This window comes from Athene cunicularia (assembly GCF_003259725.1).
Source record: "Athene cunicularia isolate RWA chromosome 14 unlocalized genomic scaffold, athCun1 chr14_part1, whole genome shotgun sequence".
Classification (NCBI taxonomy): Eukaryota; Metazoa; Chordata; class Aves; order Strigiformes; family Strigidae; genus Athene; species Athene cunicularia.
This window is the reverse complement of record NW_020799118.1, coordinates 14,927,180-14,938,743: the sequence shown is the minus strand read 5'-3', so window position 1 is coordinate 14,938,743 and position 11,564 is coordinate 14,927,180. Positions and strand designations below refer to the sequence as shown.

The following is an 11,564-nucleotide window of genomic DNA, read 5'->3' as shown; positions in this document are numbered from 1 at the left end:
CTCATTTTGTCACTTTTCCTCTGCCCCTGGCCCTGCATGCACATGCGTCTTTAGTTCATGAAATACTAACGTTTTTGGTGCAGAAGCTTGGAAAAACGATGTTTCTTGGGATTTACAAAAGTTGTCTGAACAAGCGCTGTAAACCTTGAACTTCACAACAAGCTGGGATGATGAGGGCAGCTTAACAAAGACGAAGCTTCAGCCACAGCCCCTGTGTGACCAGCCTCGGCGAGCACGGGCAGATGGCTGTGGTTGTGCTCCGGGCTGCAGCCGCAGAGGGGCTGCGCCACAGGGACCCTGGCACCGGGGCCTGGCGCCGAAAACAGGCGAGGGGCTTTTCATCAGAGTGGGGTTAGAGATGGATGGAAGGTTAAAAATAGTGAAATCTTGGAAGAAGGAAATTAGAATCAAAATATACAAACTGTAGCATAGTGAGTGTCAAGTGGTTATGTGGGAAAGAGGAGAGATGAAGCACTTGCCGAAAGCAACGTAGTTAAAGGTACAGCAGGAATTTCTGTAAGAGACAAGCTGAAAAGGTAAACTAAACAATTGAAGGGAAAATCAGCAAGTAAGAGAGAAATGAAAAATACTGTAATGAACCTAGCTAACAAAAATGTGAGTCTGTTACTTCCCTGCTTGAAAGGGAATCGGAGGTTTGCTCCTGATCTGTGTTGTGTTGTGTCATGGCCAGCATTGTGCAAGCCTGGAAGGATTCTTCAGAGCTTATTGACTTCACTAGGTAATGATGGCAAGATGTAGGCTCTAAAGGACATGCTGCTGTGAGTACCTCAAAACAGGCAGAATTGAACATTTCTGAATATTACTGTGACTATGTAATTCACTGGTCATTGTAACACATATGAAAATTTTTATTAATTTTTCTTCAGTTAGGTTGAATGAAAAATTCGAATGCTGATGAAATGTGTTGTATTTAAATGTACTGAGATGTGTTGGTAACACATCCTAGCTTTGTGATACAGGTTATGTGGTGTTTGGTTTTTGTTGCTTCTTTTCAATGCAGTTAGTATGATCCAGGCTGTCGCTTGCTGAACGATCTTACGCCGCTTTTGCAACCGGAGTCTTGCAGCAACTTTTTGTGGTTGAAGAATGGAATAAACTTTAAAACAATGAAGCTTTTGGGATGCCCTTCTTCAGAAAAGAACTTGTTTGCTTAACCTGAAAAAATGTGGTTTGTCTGTTCACTGGGAGGGACTAGGTTTTTGAAGGCTGGCTTTGTGGGGACGAAGTGAAGTTTTCATGCATTTCTGTTATGCTGCAGTAAAAAGTGGTTGGTTTAGGTCACATCCTTGGACTGGAAAACTTCTCTGACACATACTGCATGTTTAAACAGCTACTCTGATGAATTGAGGCCAGTCTGCTTCCATGTTTATTAATATTGCTGTATGCACTTATCCTTATGTCTGCAAATATATAATTTTTATTTTCACATGCGAGTACCTTTATATAGTCAAGTAGCTTCTATTTTTAGTTACATACCAAAATAACATTGTTACAGACACTGCTTATCATGTTCAATAAAACATTTTAGTGAGCCTCAGTTGCTCCTTTTTAAAAAGCAAAGGAAAAAAACCCCACCACTCTATCGGACTGGATGTTACAGCCAGGCAGAGCAGTTCCTTCAAGTAGCTTAATGAAGATTTGATTGATTTATTTTGTTCATCTGGAGAGCATGTGGATTACCTCTGTCAATATTGGGCATGATAAATGAGGGCTGGGCACCTAGAGCAATTTGGATTATTGGAGCCATTCAGCGATCAAGAAGTGACTTGATTCAAGAGACATTACGAGGAGAAAATGCTGAGTGCCTTTTGGGATCTTCTGAGGTAGTGGATCATGATACAAATCAGTGTCTAGAAACTGATATTGGATGTGTTAGTATGCAAGACTGGAATCAAACCACTGAAGAAGTAGGGTTTTGATCAAGCTTCAAAGCCTAGCTGGAAGATGTTCTTTGGCTGTGTGCAAACATAAATTACCAGGTTGAGGTACGATTGCTGGGTGAAATGCAGTGATTTGGGATTACATAGGAGGTCAGAGAAGCTGACAGAATTGTTCTTTTGGGGGAGTAAATCGAAAGGAAGCAAAATCTCCTGCTATTTCTGCCACCTTCTTTTAGCTCAAACAATAGAAATTTAGGAGTTAGGTTAGATCATCGTATTCACGCCACCTTACTTTCTTAAGCTTGGTATGATGTTTTGCCAAAAGCCTTGCAAAGAAGCTACTTTTATGGGTCAGTGCTCTACGCCGTATGGTTGTGTATGCACAGTATGTGTTGACAGCTGTGCTTTCTGAAAGGCTCTGGAGTTCATGTTGCGGGGACCCTGGCTCACTTGCTAGCAATAATTGAGTTTTGGGTAAAGATGTACCTTAATGCATGTCATTATTTAAGACTAGTATAAAGTAGTGTAGATGAATATTTTAGTTACGTGTTTGTCATGTTTTTCTCACCTGTGTTTCTGTTTTAACTTGTAGATTTTGGATCTTTGTTTGACTTGGAAAATGATCTTCCTGATGAGCTGATCCCCAATGGCGAGTTGGGCCTTTTAAACAGCAGTGGGAACCTTGTCCCTGATGCAGCTTCCAAACACAAACAACTTTCTGAACTTCTAAGGGGAGGCAGCGGCTCTTCCTTAAACCCAGGAATTGGAAATGTGAACTCAAATAGCCCTGTCCAGCAGGGAGTTGGTAGTCAAGTTCAAGGGCAGCCGAACAGTGCTAATATCGGTAATCTGGGTGCTATTGGTAAGAGCCCTTTAAACCAGGGAGACTCTTCTGCTTCAGGCCTGGCAAAGCAAGCAGCCAGCACCTCCGGACCTACCACACCTGCATCACAAACTCTGAACTCTCAAGCACAAAAACAAGTGGGGATGGTGACGAGCAGCCCTGCAACATCACAGACTGGACCTGGGATATGTATGAATACTAATTTCAGTCAGACACACCAGAACCTTCTCAACAGTAATTCTGGTCACAGTTTAATGAATCAGCCTCAGCAAGGACAAGGGCAGGTAATGAATGGATCTCTTGGGGCAGCTGGAAGAGGAAGGGGAGCAGGAATGCAATATTCTGCCCCTGCCATGCAGGGGAATGCAGGCAGTGTGCTGGCAGAGACTTTAACCCAAGTATCTCCACAGATGGCTGGTCACACCGGACTGAACACAGCACAGACAGGAGCAATGACTAAAGTATGTACATGTCATTTAATATATTCTATTTGTTACACTTGTTTTTTCTCCATACAGGTATTTAGAAAATCTAGTAGATTCTTCTCTGGAGCAGAACTAAATAATGTACCTTCCTGAGTCTGAGCTACCTGTTTCAGTCACCATCATGAAAGCAAGATAACTGAAACAGTATTTCTCATGTAATCAAAAATAAAAGCACTTTTCAAAAAAAATCTTGAAGTTAAAAGTTGGGTAGTAGCTTAGCAAAGTGCATTAGAAAAGAGTAAGATAATCCTGCAAAAAGGAAGCATATGATTACTTCTGTTCAGGATCTCAGTTTAGCTGCCAGACAACAATATCTTCTAAAGCAATGTGAAAACTGTTGGAGAAGTATTTGTAGGTTGAAGGGAGAGGTGTAGCGATTGGTCCTTTTGTCAAGGACCACTGTCAGCAGTTGTGTAGTGAATATTTTTCAAATATAGTGGAACTGATCTGAAAACATCAAATTTCACATAGACTGCCAAGCTAATATAAATTCTGTGAAAGGGAAGGGCAGTGTCTGGGCAAGAAGTCCAATTCAGTGGCCATTGCAGATTGGGTCGGGGAATATATACACCTGGGAGTATCTGCCTCTGCCTTGGGGCGCAGCTCTGGTCCCTGCTCGACATAGTCATTGCTTTTAAGTTCTTCATTTTCCAGGTGTGAGCTTAGAGAAGCATTTTGATTGCTGCTCCTCCTGTCTTTCAGTTGGATAGCAGTATGCATCATCTCTTGTCTGTGTTGCTTTGGTACAGTTCCTTACTGAAATTTTGATGGAAAACCCACTATATTCTGATATGTAGAAAAATATAATGTTCTATCTCTGCTATTTTATCTATTCATACATCACTAGTCATTATCATTGTAGTTTATTACATGTAGATGTTAATTCGTTGATTTGTTAGGAAAAAATTGCATTGCCTGACATAAAAGTGTATGCTGTGTTCTCTGAAGAAATGCTGACATCATTGTGGGGTACTGTATAGTTATATATATATATTTTTTTTTTTAATAAAAACTATAACAAGCATTATCTCTGCAGGGAAGGGGATCCCTTTGCTTAGGGAAGAGATGCTTGTATTCTGAGTGAAGAACATAGCATGTGAAAGTACATATAGTTGTCTCCAGCCTCTCAATCAGCCAGATTTATTGTGTGGAGCAGATTGGTCTGCACAGAAAGAAAATCAGCTTATTTTTCATTTGTTTTTCTTTGAAATTTGTGGGAGGAGTGACAAGTTCTAATTATCTGGCTTATTTCTATGAATTTACGGATATCTAAGTTCTTAGGAGTAGATTTTTCCCAGCCACTATGCAGCTATGTGGTGAGACTACTGATTTGATTTTCTATGTGAAGTAACTCAGGTAGAATTACCCCAAAGCAAAGGACTTGCCTATGGTCTTCATCTGACGGAGTATGTATGAACCTGGTGGGGGAGGTTCTGTGATGATGTCTTGGTCTATTTTAAACAAAGCCACCCCTGGTGGAATAGGCCAGCACTTGGACAAATTCCATTTTCCAAGGACTTCAGTGTTAGCCTGATGATGCCAGCTGCAAATGGGGTTCACCAGCTCCAGAAGGCGACCTGTGCTTTCTCAGCATATGTTCAAGAAGTAAAGTAAAAGTTAATTTGAATAAGGAATACATTGGAAAAGAATAGTGGAAGTATCTGTGTAACATAAATCATTAGTTTGTTCTCATATGCAATGCTGTACTCAGCACTGGTGATGCATTTTCAGAAGATTAGGGCAAAATTACTGCTTTGAGAAGACCTTACTCACAAGTTGTTTGGAGAAACTGAGAAAGTAGGACTGTTTAATGACAGAGGAGAAGTGATAAAATGGTGCTTCTGTGAAGGTGCTAGCACTTAAGAGAAAACAGTTTTAAAAACTTGGCAAACTTAGAAAAATCAGTGTTTTTCCAGGGCTCCCATCTCTTGTTGAACAAGATGAAGCTTGAAAGCATTGTGTTTGGTTTTTTTCGGGTTTTACTTTACATCTTAATTTTCGTAAGAGAGCAAGTGAACTCAGTGTTTCACACAAACATTGTGTGTCTCCATTTTGGAACAAATTACTTGCTCCTTGAATTTTCTTGTGACAAGCAGAAGCATTCTCTATTTTTGCCGTTTTCCTTAGTAGGCATTTGAGAATTGGCATCCTTTTCCAGTCTCTTCCCATCCCTCAGTTTATTGTCCTAACAGGATTATCAGCCATGATTTTGTGGTAGCTTTTTTCTTATTGATGCTCCAGTTGTGATGAAAGCTTTTAAGAAAAGTAAAGCAGCGCTTCAGTGAGTTTGATCTTCTGAAACTGAAATTTCTGTTGAAGGAGAATGTGGTTTAGTTTATTTTTCACCTCCTGTTCCCTGATGTTTACCACTTAATGTATACAGCTTAAAAGATTTGAAGGGCAGCAATAAAAGTGGTGAGGCAGCTGATATCCCTAATAGTGAATGTGTCTAACTTGTCTAAACGGCTTAATGTAGCTGCCATCATGCTTGAAGAACTGTATAAAGGCTGGAAGCAAATTCTCTAGGTGGTGACTGCAGTGATATGTCCTAAGGGAAGGAAAGAGGTGTGAAATACAAATGCGCAAAAAAATCTAGAAAAACTTTTTTAAACCAAGATTTACTCATTATGTTTAAAGTAAGTGATGTGTATCGCTGGTTAACCTCATTCAAGTATGGCTCAGACATCAATTTTTCTCAATTCAGTGTGTTTATATGCAGTGTGTAGCACATATGACCCTTTATGGTTTGGGACCAGTTTTGTTGGGCAAGACCTTACTTCCTCTATGGTTTGTTCTAATCCTTTTTTTAGTAAATGACTAATCAAGGAAAGTCCATTGCTTTTTCTGTTTTTCTTTCTTGCGGTACGTTTTTACAAGGATTCTTTCTAGTGAAAGAAAAAGAAGAAAAATACCCAGAATCTGATCCCTTCACCTGATCTCAGAAATAACTGGGATTCATTTCATCTGAAGCATCATAAGCCAATATTGTTAATTTTTAGCTGGACTTGCCATTTTAAGGCAGCTCTTGAAAGAATGAAAAGTATGCCAGAAATGAGCATGGTAACTCCAGCTCATGATGCATGTGCTTGCATAAGCTGAAGGTGGTGGATAAACCTTACTCCTAACCAGTTTGTAAGGGAATAAAAAATAACTGATGCTCAGTGTCAGAGGGCCATAAGGCACTGACATCAAGACAAATTTTTTTTACATTGGCAGAGAGGGATTAAGGCAAAATACTTCCTCAGCCCATAAACACATGAGCAAAGAGTTTCATGTGATCCTCTGGAAGAAGCAACCTGTCAATACAATTTAAAAATTAGCTATTAAAGCCATAGTTGTGTTTTCTTGGGAGTAGATAGCATGTTCTTGATAGCCTAGAACATTATTGGAAATAGGGAGTACAGTAGTCCCTGAAAATGTTTTGTGAATTAAAGATACAACAACAAACTATAGAAAGGATTTGAATTCTTCATTGCTGGTGACTGTGCAGTTTGCATATTCAGATTTATTTAGAGTGCCTGCTTTGTGATTTTGACTTGTCTGAGATCATCTGGAAACCTGAGGAAACCTCTCTTCTATGCTACTGTATATATCTCTGCTTCTTTCTCTGCCAGACTCCTTTCCTGTAACAATTTTGCTTGTAACTGTGGCATTGTGGCCCTGTTTCCTTGGCTGACACTACAAGGATAGCTTTCATTTGACAGGGTTGAAGTTCTTCTAGAAATCTGCTTAAAAGAGTAGAAGGATTCTTTGAACAGTTATCAATTGGCGGGGGTAAAAGAACAGATCATCTTGTCACAGTAATTTCCAGTAGTAGCAGAATTGTCTTTTTGTGTTGTACCATGTTGTTTTGTAAAGTCCATTAAGTCCAGAAAATATATTCAAAGTATCTAGAAAATCTTTTTAAATTAGAGTTGTTGGTTTAAGATTGTTGGTTGTCGACATTAAGCCGTAGCAAAGCTAAGCAGATGGTCTATTGCTTCCATAGAAATGAGCACTTCATTGCAAGCACGCTCTGTGCCTAATACTTTCCTGTTGGTGTGAGAGCTCATCTTTTTCAAATGAGGGAGATGAAGCCTTCATGTAGTTCGTTGTGGCTTGCAAGAGCTTGATGTTGTGTAGATTAGATGTTATATAGTCTCTTGTTGAGATGCATTCCCCTTGTCCTGCTATCAAAGCTTGTGGAAAATCAGAAGAAAATTTGGGGAAGTTCCCATTCATTTTGCTTGGTTCTCAAACTTCCTTTTTGCACTAATTCAAGAGTTTCGACAGAGATTTACCTAATTGGTACTTTCGTTCTTTCCCTTAAGAAGTAGTAATGTCTCATTGAGATGAGTTGGACCCCTGAGTGTTTTCTTTTTCGTGTGTTTCCAAGGTGTAATGCCTCCTTATACAGTTCTATAAAAGGAATCACCTTTTCATCAGTAACTTCAGAGCTGTATCACTCCAATGAGGATATGCTGGTACCCAGCAGCAGAAATTTAGGAAAAAATCCTGGAGTTGACTGTGACTGATGATCTGCAGAAGTCATAGCTTTTAAGCTGCAGTGAAACTACAGCCTTGCTTGGGGTTCCTTTCAGAGTGTTTTTCTCTGTAGAACTAATAAAACTACCTCAAGGTTAGTTTTCTTCCTGAAAGGTGCAGTTTAATCAAACATGTTATTGGGCTCTGTATGCCCCAGAGAAGGATGTAATTGTTTGATCAGAGCTTAGTCTGAATCTGTAAAGAGTTCAGAAGAAAGTGTTGGTTTCTTTTCATACCTAGTTATGAGGATTACCATATTATTGTTTTTCTTTGTAAATGCATTTTCAAGATTGTAGATTTTAAGTAATCTCATTCTACATATTTTGAAAAATCTAAAGGAATATATTTGTATTGATATAAGCTAGAACCTACCTGGCAGGGAGAAACTGGCTGGTACATTCCAGTGTGGTATTTCAGGCGGTGATCTGGTAGTAATGAGTTTAGTTACAGACTTCCAAGTGCTGGGTACAACTAATGAGTTTTCATTACCTGTGCATGTATGTATTTAAGTCCCCCTGGAAGTTGGTACCAGCAGTAGGATTGACATCAAAATCTTAACACATTCAAAGTAATTACTATTTTGCCCTACTGTGCAAAAACAGATCTGTTATGCTGGATTTTTGCATATGAGTTCAGAACAGTTTTTTCTGTTAGCTGTATTGGCCTGATCTGTTTGAATAGTGCATGCTTTCAGCTTTTAGTCAAAATAGCCCCATAGCAGTGCATGTTGCAGTAGAAGTTTCAGATTAAAGAGGAGGAGAAACTCTTACCAGAAGCGAACTTCAGAAAACTGTAAAGCCATTTTTTATGTCTACCAAGAGAATAAACAGTTGTGTCTTTTTTTTTTTTTTTATTGTTGAGCTATAAAAGAACTGGGTTCTGTTATTTGTTGTTTCTAGGCTGGGTGTATATATAATACATGTGCCTTTGACAAGCACATTTGCAGTTTTGTTCCCTGTTGTTCACTGAGTGCTGTTTTGGTGTTGGATATTAATCTTGAGTAAATTTAATAACGTAATGAGCTATATTAAACAGCAAGACTTCTGATACAAGACTTAAATTTTGTATTACGTTACTTGACTTGGTGTTTTGAGGAATCTATAGTAAGGAAAATCTGTGATGAGAAAAACTGAAGCAAACTATTTATTTAGACAGATTACCCTGTTGATATTGCTAAGTAGCAGATTTAGATACGCTTGCTGATTGTGAATTAAGCCAGCTGAAGATGTTCTCATTCCTTTGCAGTTCTGTGTGTTTTAGCAAACTGCTGGTGCTGTTTGTTTCTCTGGTGACACTCAATCTGTCTGAATCTGCCTGAATTGTATTAACATGACTTGGAGTTAATTTGCTTCTCATCCTCTAAGTTGTCCGTACTAGGCTGCCAAGCTGTCTCCTAGCAGACCATGCCTCTGGCAAACACAAGTAGCCTGTCCAAATCGTATTCCAAATAATTCTGCTTCCTGGTTTCAGGGGAGTCTTAATAATGTTACAGACTTGACCATAGCTGCTTGGTCCTCTGTTGAATGACTATCACCAAAACAGAATTTTTACTGAGAAGAAACATATGTGCTTTTATAATAATACAAACAGAAGAAGAATATAAATATATAGAAAACACATAATGGCAAAACTCACTGACTTGTAGTAAAACAAAAATATCTGTAATGCAGTTTTGTTTTGAAACATGGCCATGCAAAGTGGTACTCCACAGATGAGTTTACTCTGATAGATTGAAGAGATTTGGTGACTTAAAAAGCGCACTTACCACAACTGTTACTCCTGGCACCTGAAATTGAGTTGTTTCCTGCTTCTAGTACATGAGTTAAATTTCATTTGCAGTTGTGCAATGTCATTGAAGATCTTTGAAGTGATAGTCACTTGGCTGCTGTCTTCTGCTTCTGCTTAAGCAGGTTTCTAGGTTCAGTTTGACTCTAGTGCTGCAAGGTGAATGCTGCATGAAATGGAACAGTCAGTCTTCATGAGGGCAGACCACAACTTGCTTTCCCTTCCTTCTGCTTCCAACTCGGGCAGTTAAAAAGCCCGTCCCTTAACTTGCATGGCTTATCACCCAGCTGACAAAAATGAAATGTTTGTGGTATCTTTTCAGAGTAGAATTGTGCCATTATCTTCTGCTGTGGTAACACAACACAAATATTAAGGATTTTGTCACTGACTCTAAATCATATTGGTTACTGTCTTGTAATTCTTCAACTTTTGTTGTTGGAGTGGGGTTTATTTCCAAGTAGTGTATCTGAAAGTACGTTTTGGAAATAAAACTAAGTGAACTAACTTATTTTGGAAGCCACAGATTAAAAGCAAGATTTCCAGTGTTTCAGAAGGTTTATTAAAATGACACTTTGAAGTCCTTAGTAATAGATGTGACCTAAATTATTTCTTTCTAGGTTTTAGACTGTTTTCACATATCTTCCTGCTGCTGTTTGGCTTTTTGAATACACAGGTTAAAAATTACTCCAATATTGAGAGAGAGGAAAAACTGCCAACTTAAATGTTGATATGTAGAAGTTACGAAATGCTGGTTACTTTAGTCAGAAGGAAATGTCTTTGTCATAGTGATTTTCTTAATAGACTCCAATCATGCATATAGATGCTATTTCACAGGAGCATTTCTGATGACAAGACCTTCTAGTGAGTCTTGAAACTTCTTACTTAAAAGATAATATTTGTACTTGACAGTAAGCTGTGATTATATTGGGAATCCTGTAATTGGAATTACATACAGAAATGTGTCAGAGTGGCTGATACTAAGGTCTGAAAGCTAAATGCTGGTGGTCTGTTTCCTTAGAAAAAAAGCAATGCAGGAAACAAAAATCGCTATAGCATGATATATGCTATATATCAGTGTACCTAAGAACAGATCAGGAGTGAAGAAGCAGTGGGAGGAGGCCATTCTCCTGTGGGTTCCACTTTGATGGAATAGGACACCTTCTGCCATCGGACAGAAAAATAACATTATGTTTGAAATTTGCACTCTGGAATTTAGAAATCCTCTTACTTGCCTAGGAGGTTGAAATCTCAATAGAAGAGGCTACATAGGGCATGCCCAAGTCTACTTTATAGTGGCCAGATTATTTTTAATCTTTATTTAAAGACTAACTTTTAAACTAGAAAAGATGTTTCAGTACACAGTTGCCCCCCACATAACCCCTCAAATCCTGAATTCTTAGTGACACAATGAAAAATGTGAATCACAATGAAAATACAGCATGTTAAATAGAGGAGCATCTTTGCCAAAAGGGCCCATCTATGAAACACTTTCAGAAGAGTAGTAAGTAGATTGTTTAGCGGTCTCTGAGAGATGATGCTGTTTTGGGGTAGAAAGTTTTTGTGTTTTCAGAGTGTCTGGCATAATGCTGTCCTTTTTTTTTTTTTTTTTTTGTAAGAGCATTTTTAAAAACAAACAGAAAACAAGTACCCTTTGAAACTTTTGGCAAATTGACTACATTAAATAACTATGTTTACAATGGGAGGATCTTTGTGTCCTGGAAATGGAAAAGTGTTGGAACATCATGAGTAAAAGATAGGATTTTACTCTTGGAGTGAGCTGTTTGCTTCCTTTGTCTGATATTGGACATCTTGGGTTAAAATACGTTTCTGGGCTAAAATACGTATTAGTTAGTACCATGTGCAGGCTGTTTTCAGTGAGAAGTGTGTGTGTACAGGTCTGGTTTGTTCACACGGTTCAATTTAAACATGTGCTTAAAGACCACCATCAGATGTTGCATTGTTTAAAAACCTGTTGAGAAGTGTTTTGATAGCTTCACGTAAATTGTTAAATCTTCAAGGAAAGCA

The 11,564-nt window shown here is 38.6% G+C and overlaps 1 protein-coding gene across 1 annotated transcript in view; it reads left to right on the top strand.

Annotated features, from left to right (window-relative positions):
- The first annotated feature begins 1,718 nt into the window (after positions 1–1,718).
- CREBBP (CREB binding protein) overlaps positions 1,719–11,564 on the top strand; it is an 83,631-nt gene continuing 73,785 nt past the window's right edge. The window contains exons 1-3 of the mRNA XM_026859210.1: positions 1,719–1,896; positions 2,494–3,029; positions 3,156–3,206. Coding sequence (XP_026715011.1) covers positions 1,719–1,896; positions 2,494–3,029; positions 3,156–3,206 — 765 coding nt within the window. The remainder of the gene's footprint in view (positions 1,897–2,493; positions 3,030–3,155; positions 3,207–11,564) is intronic.